This window comes from Haematobia irritans, chromosome 3, assembly GCF_050003625.1.
Source record: "Haematobia irritans isolate KBUSLIRL chromosome 3, ASM5000362v1, whole genome shotgun sequence".
Lineage (NCBI taxonomy): Eukaryota > Metazoa > Arthropoda > Insecta > Diptera > Muscidae > Haematobia > Haematobia irritans.
The window spans coordinates 179,542,371-179,569,968 of record NC_134399.1 but is presented as its reverse complement, the minus strand read 5'-3'; the positions used below and the strand labels follow the sequence as shown (position 1 = coordinate 179,569,968).

Genomic DNA, 27,598 nt, shown 5'->3' with positions numbered 1-27,598 from the left:
CACTTACAAGAGATGTTAATGATTCCTCTAAAACTCAAACAAAAATGGTTCTTATAAATCCAGAATCTGATATAGTCCTCATAGGTGAAATTTTTAAATTTATATTCGGGAAGTGTCCTCAAGTCCTCAAGCCCTCCTGAAATTTCAAAGGAAACCCTAATATTTGGTTCATGGTGGTGGGTATTTACGATTCGGCCCGGCCGAACTTACTGCTGTATATACTTGTTTTTTTTTTTTATGGTCGGAAGATTCCGAAAAAATGTTCAACATTACATTCTACTATATTAAATTTTTACAATGAACTGTAAAATGTGTCTTCTTAAAGACCTAAAGTCAGTATTTGATATAAACGAAATGGACTGTGTTGTTGGTTCAAAAACAACTTTTTTTATTAAAAAAATAAAAATTTTGTAACAAACGAATTTTTTGGTGATAAAAGTGTATACTTTTCGAAGCAATTCAAAAAACTCTAACAAAAGAAAAATGTTTTCGGTACACGTTTTCCAAACGTTTTTTTTTCTTTGCGTGTACCCATGTTTAATTCATAAAATGCTAGAGGCATACTTAAAAACTATATAGGGCTGTGAAAATTTCGCCAAAAAACTAATAAAATTTATTTATTTATTTGTATATTTCTACACAGCAAGACAATGTCTTATAATTATAGTGCAGATTTCAATAATATCCATCTTAACTAGGATTACAATAATTAATATAATGGGAAATTTTATAAAAAATTGAGGAAAAACATTTCTTTTAAATAGTAATAATTTATATAATTAATGATTTTTGAAAAGTAAAATGTAATTAGTATTTATAATAATATCGTAGAAAATTTAACATTTAAATGCAATGACGTGATAGTATGTAACATGTATATACGGCCGTAAGTTCGTCGAAGCTTATATACCCTCCACCATGGATTGCGTAGAAACTTCTACTGAAGGCTGTCATCCACAGTCGAATTACTTGAGTTGCGGTAACTTTTGCCGATGACAAGGTATCTTAAAACTTCCTAATACCGTAATATATACCACGTAGTCCATACGTGGTACATATTAAACTTAAAATGGCCGATTAAATACGTATATAATTATGTTTGACAAAATTTTCTATAGAAATAAAATTTTGACAAAATAAAATTTTGACATTTTCTATAGAAGTAAAATGTTGCCAAAATTTTCTATAGAAATAAAATTTGACAAAATTTTCTATTGGAATAAAATTTCGACAAAATTTTCTATAGAAATAATATTTTGACAAAATTTTCTATAGAAATAAAATTTTGCTAGATTATTTTTGCTCGAGTGGCAAGTATGATTATGAACCGATATGGACCAATTTTTGTGTGATTGGGGATCGGCTATATATAACTATAGACCGATATGGACCAATTTTGGCATGGTTATTAGCGGCCATATATTAACACCACGTTGCAAATTTCAAGCGGATCGGATGAATTTTGCTCGTCCAAGTGGCTCCGGAGTTCAAATCTGGGGATCGGTTTATATAGGGGCTATATATAATTATGGACTGATATGGACCAATTTTTGGATGGTTCTTAGAGACTATATACTAATACCATGTACCAAATTTCAGCCGGATCGGATGAAATTTGCTTCCCTTAGACGATCCGCAAACCAAATCTGGGAATCGGTTTATATGGGGGCTATATATGATTATGAACCGATATGGACCAATTTTTGCATGGTTGTTAGAGACCATATACTAATACCATGTACTAAATTTCAACATGATCGGATGAATTTTGCTCCTCTAAGAGGCTCTGGAGTTCACATCTGGGGATCGGTTTATATGGGGGCAATATATAATTATGAACCGATGTGGACCAATTTGTGCATGGTTGTTAGAGACCATATACTAACACCATGTACCAAATTTCAGCCGGATCGGATGAAATTTGCTACTCTTAGAGCAAACGCAAGCCAAATTTGGGGGTCCGTTTATATGGGGGCTATACGTAAAAGTGGACCGATATGGACCAATTTGTGCATGGTTGTTAGAGACCATATACTAACACCATGTACCAAATTTCAGCCGGATCGGATAAAATTTGCTTTTCTTAGAGCAATCGCAAGCCAAATTTGGGGGTCCGTTTATATGGGGGCTATACGTAAAAGTGGACCGATATGGCCCATTTGCAATACCGTCCGACCTACATCAATAACAACTACTTGTGCCAATAACAACTCACGTCGATAGCTTGTTTCGTTCGAAAGTTAGCGTGATTTCAACAGACGGACGGACGGACGGACGGACATGCTCAGATCGACTCAGAATTTCACCACGACCCAGAATATATATACTTTATGGGGTCTTAGAGCAATATTTCGATGTGTTACAAACGGAATGACAAAGTTAGTATACACCCATCCTATGGTGGAGGGTATAAAAAAGAAGTTTATGAAGGACTAGATAGATGTAAATTAATTCCGATACAATTGAAGTATTCGCTTTTTAAAAATAAAGGGGTTGCTGATGCTTTGTATGTTGCTTAGTAATGTGTTCCAAGGACGTATTGTACTGATAAAGAAATGCCATTCGGAAACAAGACATCGACGCCTAAATAGTATTATTTTTCTTCCTCTGCTTGATCTTGTGAATCTCCGTTTTACTATACGTTTCTGCAAAAATATCAAAGCCTTTGAATTTAGGAGAGTCTGAAAACTTAATCCATACAGAGAATTCGCTAGATGGGTGACACGTTATCGCCTATTCAGTCCATACACATAACGGATGATGCTATTGAAGGCAATGTTTAACCTCCGTAGACTTCCCGAGTCGCAATTAGCAAAAAGTTCACAGCCATAAATCAGTCCTGGTACCAGTAAAGTTTTCGCCAAGATAATTCGTATGTTCAGTGGCGTATAGGAATGGCTAATCCACAGCGCTCTTAACCTAGCATAAGTCTGGCCCGCAGCAGAATTGACATGATCTGTCCAACTAAGTGAACTATTGAAAATTACTCCTAAATTCTTCGCTCTGGTGACAACATCCACCTTCTGATTATTTATAATAATATCCGGCGCATGTGGGTGGAAATGCTTGTTCCTGTGTATTATAAGGCATTTCGATTTCGTAGGGTTCAGCAAAAATCCGTTAGCCTTCGCCCAATTAAATACACGGTTAAGATCATTGTTAAGCCTCTCTACAGTGTCCCTGATACTGCCAACATTTCCGCTCAGGAAAACCTGGACGTCATCAGCATACATGACAGTCTTGCAATGCTCTAATTGTAGGGGGAGATCGTTGGCATATAGTGAGAATAATAACGGACCTATAATGGACCCCTGTGGCACACCCTTATATACAGGTAGAGGTCCCTATCTATCGCCTCCACTATAAACTGTTTGAATCCTGTCCTTAAGGTACGACGTAATCAGGTCCAATGCCGTTGGTGTGAATTTAAAGAAACGTCTCAATTTCATGGCCAGATTTTGATGATCAACAGAATCAAACGCTTTTGAGTGGTCCAAAAGTACAAGAAATCCAACTTTGTTGTCATCAATATCTCCTCTCAACGATTCTGAAACCTCCGCCAGGGCAGTGATGCAACTATGGTCCGGGCGAAACCCAGACTGCCTACCAGTCAACAGTGACTCCCGGTGAAGATATTCTGACATCTGAGGGTGCAATATCTTCTCGAAGACCTTAGACAAGTAGCAGAGTATAGATATGGGACGGAAATCAAAATTAGATTTAGGAACCGGAATGATTTTCGCATGTTTCCACATAGTGGGGTACATACTTGTGGTTAAAATCGTATTAAAACAAGTATATACGGCCGTAAGTTCGGCCAGTCCGAATCTTATGTACCCTCCGCCATGGATTGCGTAGAAACTTCTACGAAAGACTGTCATCCACAATCGAAATACTTGGGTTGTGGTATCTTAAAACTTCTTAACATCGTTTTCTAAATTGTGAGTTAGTCCATACGTGGTGTATATTAGACAAACAAGTTATGTATAGTTAAGTCTACAAATAATTACGAATCGATATGGACTTTTTGCACGGTACGTAGAGAGCCAGAATTGAAATTGGGGGTCGCTTATATGGGAGCTATATACAATTATGAACTTGATATGGACCAATTTTTGTGTGATTGGAAATCGATTTATCTGAGGGATATATATAACTATAGACCGATATGGACCTAGTTAGGCATGGTTGTTAACGACCATATACTAGCACAATGTACCAAATTTCAACTCACTCGGATGAAATTTGCTCCTCCAAGAGGCTCCACAACCAAATCTCGGGATCGGTTTATATGGGGCTATATATGATTATGGACTGATATGGACCACTTTTGGCATGGTTGTTAAATATCATATACGATCACCACGTACCAAATTTCAAGCAGATCGGATGAATTTTGCTTCTCCAAAAGGCATCGGAGGTCAAATCTGGGGATCGGTTTATATGGGAGCTATATATAATTATGGGCTGATAGGAACCAATTCCTGCATGGTTGTTGGATACCATATACTTACATCACGTACCAAATTTCAACCGAATGGGAAGAATTTTGCTCTTCCAAGGGGCTCTGGAGGTCAAATCTGGGGTTCGGTTTATATGGAGCCTATATATAATTATGGACCGATACCGAACAATTTTTGCATGGGAGTTTGAGGCCATATGTTAACACCACGTACCAAATTTCAACTGAATTAGATGAATTTTGGTCTTCCAAGAGGCTACGAAGCTCAAATCTGGTGATCGGTTTATATGGGGGCTATATATAATTATGGACCGATGTCGACCAATTTTTGCATGGTTGTTAGAGACCATACACTAACACTATGTACCAAATTTCAGCCGGATCGGATGAAATTTGCTTCTCTTAGAGGCCTCGCAAGCCAAATCGGGGGATCGGTTTATATGGGGGCTATATATAATTATGGACCGATGTGGACCAATTTTTGCACGGTTGTTAGAGACCATTCACTAACACTATGTACCAAATTTCAGCCGGATCGGATGAAATTTGCTTCTCTTAGAGGCCTCGCAAGCCAAATTTGAGGGTCCGTTTGTATGGGGGCTATACGTAAAAGTGGACCGATAGTTATATTTACAATACCATCCGACCTACATCAATAACAACTACTTGTGCCAAGTTTCAAGTCGATAGCTTGTTTCGTTCGAAAGTTAGCGTGATTTCAACAGACGGACGGACGGACATGCTCAGATCGACTCAGAATTTCACCACGACCCGGAATATATATACATTATGGGGTCTTAGAGCAATATTTCGATGTGTTACAAACGGAATGACAAAGTTAATATACCCCCATCCTATGGTGGAGGGTATAAAAATGGGTAAGAAAAGGCAAAATCATTGGAAGTATGATCGTAATAAATTTTGGATCGATACCATCAAGACCAACGGCGTTGGACTTCACTTTGGAGAAGCTAATAACCACCTCATCATATGAGACATATCGAAACTCAAAAGAGCCATAAATATCAGAATCGTCCGCTGTTCTACTACTATTACCATAAAAGGAATCATCAATTGGTATAGTCGGAACATTAACGAACGCCTTGTTAAGTTCATCAACATCTCCGCAGTGCTGAGAAAGATGCCTGGACTTACCAACTCTTATATCCCGTATAACCCCCCATTTACTTCTCGAATCTACTGCCCTATGAAATTTCCCAGCGTAATACCGAACCTTGGCCGCTTTAATGTAGCTATTGACCCTATTCCTTGACGAACGATATTCCTGAAGGAGCTCAGATGTCCTAAATCTTTTCCATCTGGAATACGCAATATCGCTCTCCCTGATACAAGACTTAATTGTGGAGTTAAACCAAGGTCTATTGTTAGACTTTGTTCTTCTATTCTTGATGGGGATGGTCTCATCATATATACGCACAATATTACCCTGCAGAAATTCCAGTTGCTGATCCACAGAGCTAAAGGTGTAAATATTGTCCCAGCCTACCGAATTGATCCTATCTTGCATGTCCGTGTAATCAATACTCCGATAATCCCGATACGTGTAATTGTAAGTTCCCACCTTTTCATGTTTAGGAAAATTGTAGTCCAGAAATATCAGGTCATGTTTCGAGAAGCATGAGTCTGAAATCTGATCATAATGCAGAATTTCACATGGGTTGTTCACAAAAAACAAATCTGTACTGGAACCTGATGAAGAGAAGTGTGTGGGATACACATTGTTAGTAGTAACGAGACTCAAAGTCAGCAGTTTATCTAACAAGGAAGAGTCTACAAGAATGTTCGAATTAAAATCGTCTGCCAATATAACATCATTAAAACCCAGAGTTTCACTTTCGAGAACCTCTAAAAGGGACTGTATATCAACCGTGTTGTTTGGTCGATATATGCAACCTATATGAATTTTCCTAATCCCTGTGGTAATCTCCATAAAAACGTATTCTACCGAATCACCAACCGCCGATCGGAACTTAAATCTCCCTTTCAAGTAATCCCTAGCAAATATGGCCACACCACCACCGCGACTTTCCCTATCGGATCTAAAAACTGTGTATCCATTGAGATTCACTAAACCATCAGGAATTGACGAGTAGAGCCAAGTCTCCGAAATACAAATAATGTCCATGCCAGAGTCCTCAAATACATATTTGAATTCATCAATCTTATTTAACAAGCTCTGTGAGTTAATATGACATATCTTTAATCCATTATTTTGTTTGGTTAAAATTGTGATCAGATTTTTAGTAACGTCCTTGGAATCAGTACCATAACTAGCCATTGTCATTATCGGGTACAAAGTTAACTATTCTTAAAGCACCAGCAACACAAAAGATTAGAGCCAAAGCTAGATTGAGAAGAAAATTAAGATATATATTAACATAGTTAGAAAATAATATAATAGAACAAAATATGATTTTAAAACTGTGAGCCATCAGTAGAAAAAGGTAAAAGGCATAAATATGTCGATGACTATATATTCGATCTGGTTTCATCTCCTTTTGTACGAAACTCTTCAATGACATTTTCGTGAAAGACACATAACGGTTCATTGCAATCCAAACGTTTGATATAAACCAGGCCACGAAAAGTATAAGCAGTCTTTATTTGGCCTTTTTTCTTTAACTGGAGTGCCTTTTGTAGGAAGTAGTAATTGGTGTTGGACAAATTTTCGTTGATATAAAATTGTGCGTCTGTCCTAAACCCCATAGATTTAAGGAGTAGGCAGTTATTGTTTTGCTTCTTATAGGCTGACACCGACTTCAAGAAAAAGTTTTTGTCGTACGGCGACATGAATTTAACTAGAATTACACCATCTGTTGAGTTATAATTTTTAGTGTTATTTCTATTTTGCTGGCGATGTATTCTTTTGAATCGGGGTATTGATATATTCATGAAATCACAAATTTTATTAAACAACTCGTTCAAGTTCTCTTCTTGTTGGTATGGTATTCAATTAATGCGTATTTCCGAGGCGACATATGCATTTTCTTGTGTGAGTAGTTGCATTCTAAGGTCCTTAATGTCGGCTTTTAATACTGTGATTTCTTCTGAGCCTTTTTCCAAAGGAAGAACACGACCGTTAAGCTCTTTAAGATCTTTAAGATCTGTAATGACGTCACACAGTCTTCTGTCGAGTTCATTTAAAATGCGGCTCTCAGTTTCTCTTAACATATTTTTAAATTGATCAATTAAACGGTAACTTAGTTTTGAAAAACGTTCATCAAGAATCTGCATAACTCGGAAAGGAGAGTCTGATGATCTTGGTGTTTTGGAAGGATTACCGTAAGTACGTCACAAAAAAACTTTCTCTATCACGTTTGGGTGCATTAGAGTTACGTATAACATTATCATTATCTTCAACCAAATCCATCTGAGTGACTTCTCCTTGGTTTTGTTCACTCATGATTGCTATATATGTGTTTTTTTAACAGCTTTTAGGCGTAACACTTAGTTGAAAAGTCTTTCAAAATATTTCTATGGCCTGCTTTTAGGCGATCCGTGAAAAAGGAAAGAGCTTATCAACTAGCAAGAGCTTTCAATATGTTTTTATACCCTCCATCATAGGATGGGGGTATATTAACTTTGTCATTCCGTTTGTAACACATCGAAATATTGCTCTAAGACCCCATAAAGTATATATATTCTGGGTCGTGGTGAAATTCTGAGTCGATCTAAGCATGTCCGTCCGTCCGTCTGTTGAAATCACGCTAACTTCCGAACGAAACAAGCTATCGACTTGAAACTTGGCACAAGTAGTTGTTATCGATGTAGGTCGGATGGTATTGAAAATGGGCCATATCGGTCCACTTTTACGTATAGCCCCCATATAAAGGGACCCTCAGATTTGGCTTGTGGAGCCTCTAACGGAAGCATATTTCATCCGATCCGGCTGAAATTTGGTATATGGTGTTTGTATATGGTCTCTAACAACCATGCAAAAATTGGTCCACATCGGTCCATAATTATATATAGCGCCCATATAAACCGATCCCCAGATTTGGCTTGCGGAGCCTAAAAGAGAAGAAAATTTCATCCGATCCGCCCGAAATTTGGTACATGGTGTTGGTATATGGTCTCTAACAATCATGCAAAAATTGGTCCACATCGGTCCATAATTGTATATAGCCCCCATATAAACCGAGCCTCAAAGAGAAGCAAATTTCATCCGATCCATCTGAAATTTGGTACATGATGTTGGTATATGGTCTCTAACAACCATGCAAAAATTGGTCCACATCGGTCCATAATTATATATAGCCCCCATATAAACCGAGCCTCAAAGAGAAGCAAATTTCATCCGATCCATCTGAAATTTGGTACATGATGTTGGTATATGGTATCTAACAACCATGCAAAAATTGGTCCACATCGGTTATATATAGACCCCATATAAACCCATCTCCAGATTTGGCTTGCGAAGCCTCAAAGAGAAGCAAATTGCATCCGATCCGGCTGAAATTTGGTACATGGTATTGGTATATGGTCTCTAACAACCGTCCAAAAATTTGTCCACATCGGTCCATAATTATATATAGCCCCCATATAAAACGTTCTCCAGATTTGACCTCCGGAGCCTCTTGGAGGAGCAAAATTCATCCGATCCGGTTCAAATTAGGAACGTGGTGTTAGTATATGGTCGCTAACAACCATACCAAAATTGGTCCTATCACACAAAAATTGGTCCATATCGGTTCATAATCATGGTTGCCACTAGAGCCAAAAATAATGTACTAAATTTTATTTCTATAGATAATTTTGTCAAAATTTTATTTCTATAGAAAATTTTGTCAAAATTTTATTTCTAGAGAAAATTTTGTTAAAATTTTATTCGGTTCATAATAAAATTTTCATCATAGTCAAAATTTTATTTCTATAGAAAATTTTGTCAAAATTTTATTTCTATAGAAAATTTTGTTCAAATTTTATTCGGTTCATAATCATGGTTGCCACTCGAGCCAAAAATAATCTACCAAAATTTTATTTCTATAGAAAATTTTGTCAAAAGTTTATTTCTGTAGACATTTTTGTCAAAATTTTCTTTCTATAGAAAATTTTGTCAAAATTTTTATTTCTATAGAAAATTTTGTGAAAATTTTATTTCTATAGAAAATTTTGTTAAAATTTTATTTCTGTAGAAAATTTTGTCAAAATTTTATTTCTGTAGAAAATTTTGTCAAAATTTTATTTCTAGAGAAAATTTTGTTAAAATTTTATTCGGTTCATAATAAAATTTTCATCATTGTCAAAATTTTATTTCTATAGAAAATTTTTTTCAAATTTTATTCGGTTCATAATCATGGTTGCCACTAGAGCCAAAAATAATCTACCAAAATTTTATTTCTATAGAAAATTTTGTCAAAATTTTATTTCTATAGAAAATTTTGTCAAAATTTTATTTCTAGAGAAAATTTTGTTAAAATTTTATTCGGTTCATAATAAAATTTTCATCATTGTCAAAATTTTATTTCTATAGAAAATTTTTTTCAAATTTTATTCGGTTCATAATCATGGTTGCCACTCGAGCCAAAAATAATCTACCAAGATTTTATTTCTATAGAAAATTTTGTCAAAATTTATTTCTATAGAAAATTTTGTTAAAATTTTATTTCTGTAGAAATTTTTGTCAAAATTTTATGTCTACTTTGTCAAACTGAATTATATACGTATTGGATCGATCTTTTTTGATTTAATATATACCACGTATGGACTTACATACAATTTAGAAGATGGTGTTAGGAGGTTTTAAGATACCTTGCCATCGGCAAGCGTTACCGCAATTTAAGTAATTCGATTGTGGATGGCAGTGTTTAGAATAAGTTTCTACGCAATCCATGATGGAGGGTACATAAGCTTCGGCCTGGCCGAACTTACGGCCGTATATACTTGTTTATGAATATTATTATTTGTTAATTAATTTTTTTTTTTTTTGGAAATCAGTTTAATGTTTTTCTTTGTAGTAAAAGCAATATTTAATTTCAAAGCAACTCCAGATGGGTTCGAACAAATTTAAAAAATAGAGAATTGGTAAGTTTTCTTTTAAAATTTGGCTTTCTTTCAACTGGAATATTTACGTTTTTATGACCTTTTTATCATCAAAATTACAGGTTTTTAATACCTTATGTTAGTATTTCTTTAATCAATTTTTTTTGGAAACCAATGTTTTTAATGTAAAAAAACAAATATTTAGTTTCAGAATAACCCCTTAAAAATTTGAAACAAATTTTAGTACTCCTTTGCTTGTAATTTAATAGTGAATTGGTAAGGATTCTTTAACTTTCTTTTAACCAGAATATTTGTTTTTTTTTTATGCATAATATTATTTTTTCATTAGATTTTTGGAAACCTATTTAGTAATTTTATTTAATGTAAAACATAAATATTTAATTTCAGAGTAGCCCAAATAAATTTGGACAACATTTTATATTTCCCCTCAGCGTACAATTTAATAGAGAATTGGTAAGTTTTATACTAAAACTTTGGCTTTCTTTCAACTAGAATATTTATTTTATTATATCCTTCACATCGATAACAACACAGTTTTATAAGTTTATATAGAATACTTCATTATTTCTCTAATTTTTTTCAGGTACAAATTTTATGAGATACGTTTTCCAAATAAAAGTTTAATTCCTTACACCATTTGATAAAATGCCCCCACATATGGTAAGTTACAAGCTAAAATAAAGAATTAAAAAATTATATTTTGTAACATCGTGTTAATTTTTAACAATTTCCATTATTGCTTCCATTTTTTTTTCAGCAAGATATGTGAAAAATTTACCTACTATGAATAAAAAACGAACAAGTCAAAATGTCCAAACAGCGAGTTCAAATGAACTACTTTCTTGTTACACGTGGTCATAATTTTTTATTCACAAAAAACATTGTTTAAGAACTTTCATCATAAGTTTTTATAATAAAGTACTTTTGCTTAAAGAAAGTTTAATTTTAATGTATGAACATTTTCATAATAGTAAAACGGTTTGTTGTTCCTTTAATTATTTAATTTCTCTGTACTGTGGAATGATTGATTTAAAAATAGTTTAATCGTCGACATTTTAAAGAGACTGTTAACCAATTTTTATTATCGGGTTTCCCACAAAATAAGCAAGTAAAACAAAATAATACTGACTTTTAACCTGGTAGGGGTATATAAATCTTATGGTGTTGTAAAACTGAACAATGTTATAGATGAACTAAAATTTAAGAGAATTATAAACTAGACAAGTTGAAAAAAATCTTAAGGGCTAAATCATGGTCAATATTACTACAGTTTAGTTCATTGTGCATTGGAAAAGGGTTCACTGTTTTTTCAGTGTAGTTAAAAACACAACCATATGAGGGTAAGTGTTGTGCAGCAACTCAAAGATATGAAAGCTTTATCACTTTTTGACACATATGAAAGTCTTTTGTCAAATATTCCTCTCACTCTCTTATATGTTTTCTTTGTTTTTGTTAACTTTTTTATGTTTGTGTATTTTTCTTCACAATTCCGATTGATATGAGAAAAAGTTTTTGGACTTGTAAGCACTGATATTTAAAAAAAAAAGAGCTTGATTCCAAAAGCTTCCAGACACAGGGTGTATATATTTATATTTAAAACAAGTAAGGAAAGTCTAAAGTCGGGCGGGGCCGACTATATTATACCCTGCGCCACTTTGTAGATCTAAATTTTCGATACCATATCACATCCGTCAAATGTGTTGGGGGCTATATATAAAGGTTTGTCCCAAATACATACATTTAAATATCACTCGATCTGGACACACACAAAAAAAATTTTTTCTGATTCAATCACCAAATTAATTGATCCAATTAATTTTTTAATTGAATTGTCTTCAATCACGAAAATGATAGTATCAATCACAGTTTTAATTGGGTATAGAAAAAATTCTTGATTAAAAAATTAATTGCTTTTTTCAGCAAATTTCAATTAATTTTTTAATTGATTCAATTAAAAATTTAATTGATGTTGATTTCAAAACTCAATTAATTTACTAATTAAAAAAGGTAACTATTTTGAATTACTTTCTGAATTGGCTTAGAGTTTTTATTTGGATTAGCAAAAGATTGTTTGAAATACATTTTTAATTAAAAATAAAAAAAAATCAGCACTTTTGTTAACTGAATTAGTCTTGCGAATTTGATTAAAAAGTTAATTGTATCAATTAATTTGTTAATTAAAAATTTTAAAATTTTCAATCAATGACTTAATTAACTTAATGTTTCTATCATGATTAAAAAGTTAATTGTATCAATTAATTTATTAATTGAAAAAATTTTTAACTTCAATTAACTTTTTAATTGGAAATATTTTGGTGATATTTTTTTCTGTGCAGAATTTGATAGACTTCTACAAAATCTATAGACTCAAAATTTAAGTCGGCTAATGCACTAGGGTGGAACACAATGTTAGTAAAAAATATGGGAAAAGTTTAAATCTGAAGCAATTTTAAGGAAACTTCGAAAAAGTTTATTTATGATTTATCGCTCGATATACATGTATTAGAAGTTTAGGAAAATTAGAGTCATTTTTACAACTTTTCGACTAAGCAGTGGCCATTTTACAAGGAAAATGTTGGTATTTTGACCATTTTTGTCGAAATTAGAAAAACATATATATGGGAGCTATATGAACCGATTTCAACCATATTTGGCAGGCATAGCAACAATGCTAATTCTACTCCCTGTGCAAAATTTCAACTAAATCGGAGTTAAAAATTGGCCTCTGTGGTCATATGAGTGTAAATCGGGCGAAAGCTATATATGGGAGCTATATCTAAATCTGAACCGATTTCAACCAAATTTGGCACGCATAGCTACAATGCTAATTGTACTCCCTGTGCAAAATTTCAACTAAATCGGAGCAAAAAATTGACTTCTGTGGTCATATGTGTGTAAATCGGGCGAAAGCTATATATGGGTGCTATATATAAATCTAAACCGATTTCAACCAAATTTGACACGCATAGCTACAATGCCAATTCTACTCCCTGTGCAAAATTTCAACTAAATCGGACCAAAAAATTGGCCTCTGTGGTCATATGAGTGTAAATCGGCCGAAAGCTATATATTGGAGCTATATCGAAATCTGAAGCGATTTGAACCAAATTTGGCACGCATAGCTACAATGCTAATTCTACTCCCTGTGCAAAATTTCAACTAAATCGGAGCAAAAAATTGGCCTCTGTGGTCATATGAGTGTAAATCGGGCGAAAGCTATATATGGGAGCTATATCTAAATCTGAACCGATTTCAACCAAATTTGGCACGCATAGCTACAATGCTAATTGTACTCCCTGTGCAAAATTTCAACTAAATCGGAGCAAAAAATTGACTTCTGTGGTCATATGTGTGTAAATCGGGCGAAAGCTATATATGGGAGCTATATATAAATCTAAACCGATTTCAACCAAATTTGACACGCATAGCTACAATGCCAATTCTACTCCCTGTGCAAAATTTCAACTAAATCGGACCAAAAAATTGGCCTCTGTGGTCATATGAGTGTAAATCGGCCGAAAGCTATATATTGGAGCTATATCGAAATCTGAAGCGATTTGAACCAAATTTGGCACGCATAGCTACAATGCTAATTCTACTCCCTGTGCAAAATTTCAACTAAATCGGAGCAAAAAATTGGCCTCTGTGGTCATATGAGTGTAAATCGGGCGAAAGCTATATATGGGAGCTATATCTAAATCTCAACCGATTTCAACCAAATATGGCGCGCATAGCTACAATGCTAATTCTACTCCCTGTGCAAAATTTCAACCAAATTGGGGTAAAACTCTGGCTTCTGGGACCGTATTAGTCCATATCGGGCGAAAGATATATATGGGAGCTATATCTAAATCTGAACCGATTTCTTCCAAAATCAATAGGGATCTATTCTGAGCCAAAACACATACTTGTGCTAAATTTGAAGTCGATTGGACTAAAACTGCGACCTAGACTTTGATTACAAAAATGTGTTCACGGACAGGGCTATATCGACTCAGGAGCCCACCCTGAGCATTTTTGCCAAAGACACCATGTGTCTATCTCGTCTCCTTCTGGGTGTTGCAAACATATGCACTAACTTATAATACCCTGTTCCACAGTGTGGAGCAGGGTATAACAATAAAAGCAATGTGAGTCTTTTAGCAGGTTTTAGATACTATTATTCACGAGCTCAAGCGAAACATGTCTACACTCTTCTAGGGTTTGCTTTTATTACCAACAAACAAATACTTTTTTTCTAAAGAAAAATAGATTAAATTTAGCTTTACTATAACTACGGATTTTTTTCTGTGTTGATCTCGCATCATCTGAGTTAATTCAAATATTCCATATAATCAAATTTAGCTTATTTAAACTTACCATTCAAACTGATATTCTTGAGGGAGTAGGATTCACCTTATTCACCTACAATTCTTTATATAATGATGTAATCCACTATGACGAAATTTAATGGTGGTTAAAGGGTGATACGGTCAAAATTTGGTTAAGAGAAAACGCGTGTAAATCGGTGAAATCGTTTATTTAAAAAAATCAAATTAAATTTCTTTTTATACCCTCCACCATAGGATGGGGGTATATTAACTTTGTCATTCCGTTTGTAACACATCGAAATATTGCTCTAAGACCCCATAAAGTATATATATTCTGGGTCGTGGTGAAATTCTGAGTCGATCTAAGCATGTCCGTCCGTCAGTCCGTCCGTCTGTCCGGCTGTCCGTCCGTCTGTGGAAATCACGCTAACTTCCGAACGAAACTATCTATCGACTTGAAACTTGGTACAAGTAGTTGTTATTGATGTAGGTCGGATGGTATTGAAAATGGGCCATATCGGCCCACGTTTACGTATAGCCCCCATATAAACCGATCCCCAAATTTGGCTTGCGGAGCCTTCCGGAGCAGCAAAATTCATCCGATCCGGTTGAAATTTGGTACCTGATGTTAGTATACGGTCTCTAACAACAATGCAATAATTGGTCCATATCGGTCCATAAATATATATAGCTCCCATATAAACCGATCCCCAGATTTGACCTCCGGAGCCTCTTGGAGGAGCAAACTTCATCCTACCCGATTGAAATTTGGTACGTGGTGTTAGTATATGGTCTCTAACAACCATGCAAAAACTGGTCCATATCGGTCCATAATTATATATAGCTCCCATATAAACCGATCCCCAGATTTGACCTCCGGAGCCTCTTGGAGGGGCAAAATTCATCCGATCCGTTTGAAATTGGGTAGCTGATGTTAGTATACGGTCTCTAACAAGCATGCAAAAATTGGTCCATATCGGTCCATAATTATATATAGCTCCCATATAAACCGATCCCCAGATTTGAACTCTGGAGCCTCTTGGATGAGCAAAATTCATCCGATCCAATTGAAATTTAGTACGCGGTGTTAGTATATGGTCTCTAACAACCATGCAAAAATTGGTCCATATCGGTCCATAATTATATATAGCTCCCATATAAACCGATCCCCAGATTTGACCTCCGGAGCCTCTTGGAGGAGCAAAAGTCATCCGATGCGGTTGAAATTTGGTACATTTCGTTAGTATATGGCCTCTAACAGCCATGTAAAAATTGTCAAATTTTATTACTATAGAAAGTTTTGTCAAAATCTCATTTCTATAGAAAGTTTTGTAAAAAGTTTATTTCTATAGCAATGTTTGTCAACATTTTATTACCATAGAAAATTTTGTCAAAATTTTATTTCTATAGAAAATTTTGTAAAAAATTTATTTCTGTAGAAAATGTTGTCAACATTTTATTTCTATAGACAATTTTGTCAACATTTTATTTCTATAGAACATTTTGTCAACATTTTATTTCTATAGAAAATTTTGTCAACATTTTATTTCTATAGAAAATTTTGTCAAAATTTTATTGCTATAGAAAATTTTGTCAACATTTTACTTTAATAGAAAATTTTGTCAACATTTTATTTCTATAGAAAATTTTGTCAAAATTTTATTTCTATAGAAAATTTTGTCAAAATTTTATTTCTATAGAAAATTTTGTCAAAATTTTATTTCTATAGAAATTTTTGTCAAACTGAATTATATACGTACTTAATCGGCCTTTTTTTTTGTTTAATATATACCCCTTATGGACTAACTTACAATTTAGAAGACAGTGTTAAAAAGTTTTACGATACCTTGCCATCGGCAAGTGTTATCGCAACCCAAGTAATTCGATTGTGGATGACAGCCTTTAGTAGAAGTTCCTACGCAATCCATGGTGGAGGGTACATAAGATTCGGCCTGGCCGAACTTACGGCCGTATATACTTGTTCAAGTTCAATTAGTATAAAATTCAGGAAAAATATTCAGTTAGGCTTTCGCTTTTCCAAAACCGAATTGCCAGGCCTCACGCTTGACACCTGCCATCAGATTTTGTACAGCCACCTTGTCCACCTTCTTCGCCGCAGAAAGCCAGTTTGCCTAGAACTGCTGCTCGTCCTTAGCAGTTTTTTTGGTCTTCTTTAGGTTCCGCTTGACAATAGCCCAGTATTTCTCAATTGGGCGGAGCTCTGGCGTGTTGGGAGGGTTCTTGTCCTTGGGAACCACCTGCACGTTGTTGGCGGCGTACCACTCCATGGCCTTTTTACCGTAATGACAAGATGCCAAATCCGGCTAAAACAGTACGGAACAACCGTGTTTCTTCAGGAAAGGCAGCAGACGTTTATTCAAACACTCTTTCACGTAAATTTCTTGGTTGACAGTCCCGGAAGCTATGAAAATGCTGCTTTTCAAGCCACAGGTACAGATGGCTTGCCAAACCAGATATTTCTTTGCGAACTTTGACATTTTTATGTGCTTGAAAATATCTGCTACCTTTCCCTTTCCTTTTGCCGTATAAAACTCCTGTCCCGGAAGCTGCTTGTAGTCGGCTTTGACGTAGGTTTCGTCGTCCATTACCACGCAGTCAAACTTCGTTAGCATCGTCGTGTACAGCCTCCGGGATCGCGCTTTGGCCGTCATATTTTGTTTATCATCGCGATTTGGAGTCACTACCTTCTTGTAAGTCGATAGTCCGGCTCGTTTTTTGGCTCGATGCACGGCTGTAGACGATACACCCAGCTTATTTGCGGCTTCTCGGAGAGAGAGGTTAGGGTTTCGCTTGAAACTACCGGCAACTCTCTTTGTCGTCTCAGCGGCTTCCGGTTTTCGATTTCCCCCTGATCCAGACTTCCTGGCTGTCGACAAACGTTCCCCAAACACTTTAATTACATTTGTAACGGTTGATTTGGCAGCTTTTAGCGATTTTGCCAGCTTTGCGTGCGAGTAGCTCGGATTTTCGCGATGCGCGAGCAAAATTTTGATACGCTGCTCTTCTTGCTTGCACGGCATTTTGACAACTGAAGAGTGAATTCCAAAATCAAAATAGGAGCAACATTCTACACACACACAACATCAAAATGAGGGGTGTTCAGGTTTTTTGAATGCAAAATTGAAAGAAATACGTCAAGTTTATATTGAGCAAATTTTGACCGTATCACCCTTTAGTTGGCGCACAGTGCAATAGGTAAGCAAGACAAGAGTCGTGATGTTGAACTATCTCCAAGATGATTATTGTGTGTAATTGTTCTCTTATATGTCACGGAGGAAGCAATCTAAAATTAAAATATTGGAGAAATAAAAGACAAAGTTCAAGTAAAATAAACAACTCAGAAAAGGACTGAAAAATTACATTTTTACTATTATTTTAAGAGCTTCTTAAAATATATTATTATATATTATTATGAATATTTTTTTGAAAAATGATTTTAACCTCTCTTATCTTCTGTTTTGTTTTAGCTCATGAAGTACTACTTTCAGCACCAGCGCTACAATTGGACATGCATGTACCTGGATAAAGCGGATACATCACATCAGACAAAGAATCTCTTGCATAGTACTTATTTGTATTATCTTAGCAAATATGTTGATTTGATCGATACGGTAAGTATTGCATTAAAATTAAAGTAATCCAATCGTGTGTTCTGGGTCAGAGACGATCTCTAGTGATTTGATAGAAATCATCCCAGATTTGGATATTGATCCTGTATAACAGGTTGGCTGATAAGTCCCCGGTCTGACACAAAGATGGCGTAGCTAGTATTATATGCATATTAGTTTTATATAGTACCAACCTTCAAATGATTCGTGTCAAAATTTGACGTCTGTAAGTCAATTAGTTTTTCAGATAGAGCGTCTTTTGTGAAGTAACTTTTGTTATTGTGAAAAAATGGAAAAAAAGGAATTTCGTGTTTTGATAAAATACTGTTTTCTGAAGGGAAAAAATACGGTGGAAGCAAAAACTTGGCTTGATAATGAGTTTCCGGACTCTGTCCCAGGGAAATCAACAATAATTGATTGGTATGCAAAATTCAAGCGTGGTGAAATGAGCATGAGCACGCGGTGGACGCCCGAAAGAGGTGGTTACCGACGAAAACATCAAAATAATCCACAAAATGATTTTGAATGACCGTAAAATGATGTTGAACGAGATAGCAGATGCCTTAAAAAATATATCAAAGGAACGTGTTGGTCATATCATTCATCAATATTTGGATATGCGGAAGCTCCTTGCAAGATGGGTGCCGCGCGAGCTCACATTTGACCAAAAACAACAACGTGTTGATGATTCTGAGCGGTGTTTGCTCTGTTAACTTGTAATACACCCGAGTTTTTTCTGTCGATATGTGACAATGGGTGAAACATGGCTCCATCACTACACTCCTGAGTCCAATCGACAGTCGGCTGAGTGGACAGCGACCGGTGAACCGTCTCCGAAGCGTGGAAACACTCAAAAGTCCACTGGCAAAGTCCAATGGCCTCTGTTTTTTTGGATGCGCATGAAATAATTTTTATCGATTATCTTGAGAAGGGAAAAACCATCAACAGTGACTATTATATGGCGTTATTGGAGGGTTTGAAGGTCGAAATCGCGGCAAAACGGCCCCATATGAAGAAGAAAAAAATGTTGTTCCACCGTGCCACAAGTCATTGAGAACGATGGCAAAAATTCATGAATTGGGCTTCCCCACCCGCCGTATTCTCCAGATCTAGCCCCCAGCGACTTTTTCTTGTTCTCAGACCTCAAAAGGATGCTCGCAGGGAAAAAATTTGGCTGCAATGAAGAGGTGATCGCCGAAACTGAGGCCTATTTTGAGGCAAAACCGAAGGAGTACTACCAAAATGGTATCAAAAAATTGGAAGGTCGTTATAATCGTTGTATCGCTCTTGAAGGGAACTATATTGAATAATAAAAACGAATATTGACAAAAAAATTTGTTTTTCTTTGTTGGACCAGGGACTTATCAGCCAACCTGTTAATACCGGGTTGATTCAATTGAAATTGAAATGATTGAATAAGAAAAGGCGATATTTCAGTTAAGAACAGCGATCGTTTATTTGTAAAAAACTTCGACTTACACTATGGGAAATTGGAACGCCAGTGAAGCTTACAAACTAATTTCTCTGTCGGACATTGTTATTTAGAACATACAATAAATTTATCTGGTAAATAAACTAAGAAAAAAACAAGTATATACGGCCGTAAGTTCGGCCAGTCCGAAGCTTATGTACCCTCCACCATGGATTGCGTAGAAACTTCTACTGAAGACGGTCATCCACAATCGAATTACTTGGGTTGCGGTAACTTTTGCTGATGACAAGGTATCTTAAAACTTCCTAATACCGTAATATATACCACGTAGTCCATACGTGGTATATATTAAACTTAAAATGGCCGATTAAATACGTATATAATTATGTTTGACAAAATTTTCTATAGAAATAAAATTTTGACAAAATAAAATTTTGGCAACATTTTCTATAGAAGTAAAATTTGAACAAAATTTTCTATGGAAATACGATTTTAACAAAATTTTCTATAGAAATAACATTTTGACAAAATTTTCTATAGAAATAAAATTTTTACAAAATTTTCAAAAGATTTAAAAATTTTACAACATTCTCTATAGAATTAAAATTTTGACAACATTTTCTATAGAAATAAAATTTTGCCAAAATTTTCAATAGAAATAAAATGTGACAAAATTTTCTATAGGAATAAAATTTCGACAAAATTTTATATAGAAATAAAATTTTGCTAGATTATTTTTGCTCGAGTGGCAAGCATGATTATGAACCGATATGGACCAATTTTTGTGTGATTGGGGATGGGCTATATATAACTATAGACCGATATGGACCAATTTTGGCATGGTTATTAGCGGCCATATATTAACACCACGTTGCAAATTACAACCGGATCGGATGAATTTTGCTCGTCCAAGTGGCTCAAGAGTTAAAATCTGGGGATCGGTTTATATACGGGCTATATATAATTATGGATAAAGATATGGACCAATTTTTGAATGGTTCTTAGAGACTATATACTAATACCATGTACCAAATTTCAGCCGGATCGGATGAAATTTGCTTCTCTTAGAGGATCCGCAAACCAAATCTGGGAATCGGTTTATATGGGGGCTATATATAATTATGGACCGATATGGACCAATTTTTGCTTGGTTGTTAGAGACCATATACTAACACCACGTACCAAATTTCAACCGGATTAGATGAATTTTGCTCCTCTAAGAGACTCCGGAGTTCAAATCTGGGGATCGGTTTATATGGGGGCTATATATAATTATGAGCCGACATAGACCAATTTTTGCATGGTTGTTAGAGACCATATACTAATACCATGTACCAAATTTCAGCCGTATCGGATGAAATGTGCTTCTCATTGAGGCTCCGCAAGCCAAATCTGGGGATCGGTTTATATGGGGGCTATATATAATTATGGACCGATGTGGACCAATTTTTGCATGGTTGTTAGAAACCATATACTAACACCATGCACCAAATTTCAGCCGGATCGGATGAAATTTGCTTCTCTTAGAGCAATCACAAGCCAAATTTGGGGGTCCGTTTATATGGGGGCTATACGTAAAAGTGGACCGATATGGCCCATTTGCAATACCATCCGACCCACATCAATAACAACTACTTGTGCCAAGTTTCAAGTCGATAGCTTGTTTCGTTCGGAAGTTAGCGTGATTTCAACAGACGGACGGACGGACATGCTCAGATCGACTCAGAATTTCACCACGACTCAGAATATATATACTTTATGGGGTCTTAGAGCAATATTTCGATGTGTTACAAACGGAATGACTAAGTTAATATAGCCCCATCCTATGGTGGAGGGTATAAAAAATCAAGTATATTAATATATATATAGGGCAGTTGGTCATTTGCGATGCTGCGATTTTCGCAACAAATAAGGAAAGTCTAACATTTCAGGGGGGTTTGATGGCAGATATTCTCCCAAGCAGAACAGTTCAAATAGTACACTTCCCATAGATAAGTTTAACCCTGCAGTTAGGTTAGAAAAAACTTACGAATCCCAGGTTAAGGGACCATTTGGTCCATACTATAATATTCGTGGCAAATAATCATATAATAATCATAATATTCATGCCAAATATTTGACAATACGATCTAGATTACCTCAACAAGGATTCTCAGCTCAGTTATTGTCAAATATACGTACAACATGCACAGCTTCAGAGGCTTCCAAAAATAATGCAACTTCCCATTCTGGTATTCGGAACGTATAAATTGGGCTTGCTGCAAATCAAAGTGTGACGTAAAATGCTCCATTTGCAGCAAATTTATTTGCAAAACTAACCGAAAAACATTTTGCATTACTTGTAATGAAAAATTTGTACGAATAAAAAAATAAATTATAAAAAGTTTTTAAAAAATATCAATAAAAACTTACTATGGACCAAATGGTCCACTAACCTTTGATTCGTGATTTTGTGTTTTTCTCAGGATTGGGTAAAGTTAGATTTTTTTTTGTATATACTATTGTTGTATAAAATGAACCCATTAGCAGAAATTTTTTGTCAATATATACCACCGATTCCAAGTTACAAAGGAAAAAAATGGACCAAATGGACCTAACCTAACAGCGGGGTTAAATATTTTACCTATGAAGACTATATCATATTCTGGATTTATAAGAACCATTTTTTTTTTTGAATTTTAGAGAAATCATTAACATCTCTTGTATGTGTGCAAGAAAATTATGACATAACACCTTGATTTGAAATCTACAATCTGTAGATTTTCAACTTCATTATTTAAACAAGTAAGTAAAGTAGAAAGTCGGGCGGGGCCGACTATATCATACCCTAAACGACCATTACAGAATTAGTAATCATAAGCATTTGTGGGGTAACATATAGGTCTGGGAGATAAACCGCAGTTGCATATTTAAGAAAATTAAGGGGTACATGTCTATGGGTGCTTTGTGTCAATCAGACTATAGTTCATAGTTCGTCAGGGAAAATGTTCGGTTTACCCTACAAGGACAAAAAAAGTTCTCTACTTTCCCATACATTCCCAAACAATTTTCCCTACTATATTTTTCGTTAAATTTAAAAAAATTTACAAAACAAAAATAGTTCTAAGTACTTTATTATCTTAAAACATGAATATGCAACGTATATAACTTAAATCTCCATAAAAATAAAATTTTGGAAAAAGTTTCTATAAACAAATTTTTGTGAGAAATTTTTCTATAGAAATAAAATTTTGACAATAAATTCTATAGAAATAAAATTTTGAGAAAAAAATCCACAGAAATAAAATTTTGAGAAATTTTTTTATAGAAATAATATTTTGAAAAAATTCTATAGAAATACGATTTTGACAAAATGTTCTATAGAAATAAAATGTTGACAAAATTTTCTACAGGAATAAAGTTTACCACACATTGTTAAAGATCAAGCCTTGTCGGTTTCTAATTTCCTCCTCTAGAGCCACCAAAATGTAAAAATTATTACAAATTGTGTTGAGTGAAAATGTCCTACATTGTGGCCCTACGTCCCTACAAGACGCTAAATATTAGAAAAACCCGACATATACTTCTAGCAATACTGGCTGTGTTGATATTGCACCTACGGAGTTAGTATGCCACTAATATTGAGCCCATTATTAAAAAAGAGAAAATCGTTAAATTAGTGTGGGTAATAAATACAAATTTGTAAAAATCGAGGAATATTCTTATGTAAGAGCTACAAGTACGTATAAGTACGATCGGCTAGTACATCAAAATTTGAAATTTGAGTAACATTGGTTAATAAATAAGAGTACTATGGCCAAATTTGGGAAAATCGAGCGATGCATATATATGGAAGCTATATCTAAATCTGAACCAATTTGCATAATATTTTGCGGGTTTGATTAATACCACAAAAAGTTACCTTGTGCAAGATTTGAGTAAGATCAGTTAAGAAATGAGGCCTGTATGGTTAAACATAAGGTTATTAGGGGCGAATTTTCCAAATCGGGTGATACATATATGGGAGCTATATCTACATCTGAACCGATTTCGATGAAATTTTGCACATATAGTAAGTACTATAGAGGACTGGATCTAGCCAACTTTTAGTAAGATCGGTTAATAAATAAGGGTTCTATAGCCAAATTTGGGAAAATCGGGCTATACATATATATGGGAGCTATATCTAAATCTGGACCGATTTCGATGATTTTTTGCACATATAGTTAGTGCTATAGAAGACTATATTTAGCCAAATTTGAGTAAGATCGGTTGATAAATAAAGGTTTTGTGGCTAAATTTAGAAAAATCGGGCGGTACATCAGCGTTGCCAATTTAGCTTTTTTCCCGCTAGATTTGGCTTTTTTTGAAGACGTTTAGCGGGGAAAAAATGCATTTAGCTTTTAGCGTTTTTTCTGGCTTTTTTTCATGACCCTTTTAGCTAATTTTGGCTTTTTTTATTTTCGACATGTTCCTATTGAAATATGGATAAAACTTCGTTTTTATCTAAGCCTTGCTGCCAGAATAAGGTTTTCCACATATTTCAATTCCTTATATAAACTGTCAGTAAATTATTAGGAATATTAGCATTTGACTCGTTTATCCTTTTTATGTTATTGTAATTTGGTTATAATAGCATTTGTGAATTTCTCTTCTTCAATAGGCGATAAATTCTTTTTGTCCTTATAGTTAAGTGATTCAACTTAAAAATGGGTATTTTTTCATGAAAGAAGGCTAGGGTCAATTCTAAAAAATTCTTAAAATTAATGAAATAGTCTTTAAATTTGTGGAGTTTTTGTATCTTGACCACAAACCAAAATAGCGTTAAAAAATAGAAGAGGGTTTTCAACATTTTATTTTAAAAACGTATACATAGAATAATTTCTACTTAAAGTCGAGTCTGAATTTGGAAATTTAAGTTGTCGTTAGCACGTTTATAAAGCACTGTGATAGCTCATGAAGAAAAAGCTGAAAAAACGGAATCAATACCAAAATCATTAGTGTACAAAATCTTTGGAACCGAACATAGAAATAATTAAGGAAATAAAGTTTTGAATGTGGTATTATTTTTTTTAACATCAAAAAAATGCAATGATAGGATCAAACAACGTAGTGATAGGATCAAAACAAATCTGCTATATATTAATGGAATGGATTTACATTTACGAAAATTAGACAACAATAGGTTTGTATGGGAAATTTTCGAATAAAAGTTATTCAATATAAACTTGCAAGACAGTTAAAATGGGTTTTATTCTCTTGGGTAAAATTAGGAAAAGTGTACACGTTCACGAATTTATCATTAATTCAGTTAAACGAAATATATTGATATTATCTTATGTGACATTGTGCAATATATCGCACATTGGACTTGTTGATGATTAACCAGCTGACAATTGCAAGTTTACTGGGAAAAATGTTTTTACTAGGAAATATAAACGAAGGACTTCCAGTAAAAATTTGTGATAGTAATCAAAATGTATCGAGTATGCAAACAGAGCTAATATGACTTGAATTTTCTTACAGTCTCACAGAAATTGAACTAAAATGAATACAATTAAAATAATATGCATTTTAAGTGAAATAAAGCCTTTAAGTTTGTTAAATTTCAATCAAAAACGTGACTTTTGATACAAAACATTTTAGCTTTTTTTCTAGCTATTTTTGAACATTTTTTAGCTTTTTTTGGCTATTTTCTTGGACAAATCTAGCGGTTTTTGTGAAACAATTCTGGCAACGCTGCGGTACATATATATGGGAGCTATAGCTAAATCTGAACCGATTTCGATGATTTTTTGCACATATATTTAGTTAGTGCTATAGAAGATTATATTTAGCCAACTTTGAGTAAGATCGGTTGATAAATAAAGGTGTTGTGGCCAAATTTGGGAAAATCGGGCGATACATATATCTAATCTATATATATATCTAATCTATATCTAAATCTGAACCCACTTGGATGAAATTTTGCAGACTTGAAGGGCGATGGAAAAGATTACCTTTTGCCAAATTTGGTGACGATCCGTTTGAAAAAAAAAAACGCGCAACGTGACCTCATTTGTCGAAATCGGGCGATACATATATATGGGAGCTATATCTAAATTTGATCCGATTTCTTCCAAATTCAATAGCGTTCGTCCTTGTGCCCAAAAAACTCCCTGTACCAAATTTCATCAAAATCGGTTAATAATTGCTACCGGAATCCTGTGAACAACAAATACATGGACAGACGGACGGACGGACGGACACCGAGCGCTAGATCGACTCAGGAGGTGATTCTGAGTCGATCGGTCTAAAATCAGTATTTCTGGTAGGCACATTTTTTGGCCGAACAAACTTATTATACCCTGACCACTATGTAGTTTAGGGTATAATGATTACGAGAAGTAAAGTCAGTGCGCCTTCTATACCCTCAGTGAAATCGGTCTATATGGGGGCCTTACCAAATGGACCGATAGAAACTTATACCTGTATATGTACAATTGCAGGAAAATCAGATAAAAACTACGGTTTCTAGGAGTTAAATCGTGAGATCAGTTCATATATATAAAATTTTCTCCATCTCTGGGTCTTCACAACCCCAGTAATTTGAGTTTTAAGAGTCTGGTTGCAAGACCACTTGGAGAAGCTTTAAACACTCAGAAATTTAACCAGCACTGCTCAGAGGGAGGATAATCCATCGCTGAGAACCTTTTTGGTGTTTGGTCGAAATTTGGTTTGAATCCACAACACTGTGTAGCAAGGCGGGCTTGCTGATCATTGAAACGCGGTGGCTCCCTATCAACGTAGATTTATGACGAACTGTGATTGGGCTTTTACGCTTGGAAGACACATGAGGTGCTTGTTGTTTGGGAGTTGTGATGGCTCGTATCTTTTCTGTGGACTTCAGTATTTAACTTGGAATTGAGGTTATGGTTGCAGACCATAAATGTGAACCAAATTTGTTTTTAGATTTCCAATTTCAGGAAACTTTTGTTGTGTTACGAATTCAAATAGGAAGATGGGAGCAATACACACCATTTCTTTCTACAATAACTCTAGTTTACCAATTTCAGGCACATAGGAACAAAATATGATTTATATGTTTTTTCTCTCCCTTTAGTATTTCTTTAAAAATGTCCAATCATTAGAAAATAATTGCCTACATTAAATATACTACCAATAACTTCATTAAATATTTCAATAAATAAATTCATAAAATATTCTCTTTATTACAGATCTTTTTTATTTTACGTAAGAAGAACAAACAAATATCATTTCTGCATGTTTATCATCATGCAACAATGGTATGGGCGTGTTTTCTCTATCACAATCAGTTCTTTGGTAATTGCAGTTATTTTTTTTATTTTGTTATTATTTAATGTTTAATTAAATAAGTAATAACTTTTGCTATCATATTATTCATATAAATTTTGCATTATTTTTATCTTCTCAGGAACCGTTTTCACAACAATTGGTCTCGTCAATTCGTTTGTCCATGTGCTCATGTACACCTACTATCTGTTTGCAACCATGGACACTAAGATGAATTTAGATGCATGGAAGCCACGTCTAACCGAAATTCAAATTATACAATTTGGCTATTTCTGCATTAAATTTGGAGCCGCCCTATTAAACAATAATAATTGTCATATGTCCTATTTTTGGTTAAGTGTATTTTTACTGCAGAATATGTTTATTACAGCCATGTTTTGTTCTTTCTATTATAAGACATATATTGTGAAGCCGATTGAAAATTCAAATAAAAATAATAATTAAATAA

At 34.6% G+C, this 27,598-nt stretch overlaps 1 protein-coding gene across 1 annotated transcript in view; it reads left to right on the top strand.

Annotated features, from left to right (window-relative positions):
• The window catches only part of LOC142231309 (very long chain fatty acid elongase 5-like), a 56,438-nt gene extending 28,840 nt beyond the window's left edge, over positions 1–27,598 (top strand). The window contains exons 7-9 of the mRNA XM_075301924.1: positions 18,285–18,428; positions 27,054–27,159; positions 27,272–27,598. Of these exons, the coding sequence (XP_075158039.1) occupies positions 18,285–18,428; positions 27,054–27,159; positions 27,272–27,594 (573 nt within the window). The 3' untranslated portion in view covers positions 27,595–27,598. The remainder of the gene's footprint in view (positions 1–18,284; positions 18,429–27,053; positions 27,160–27,271) is intronic.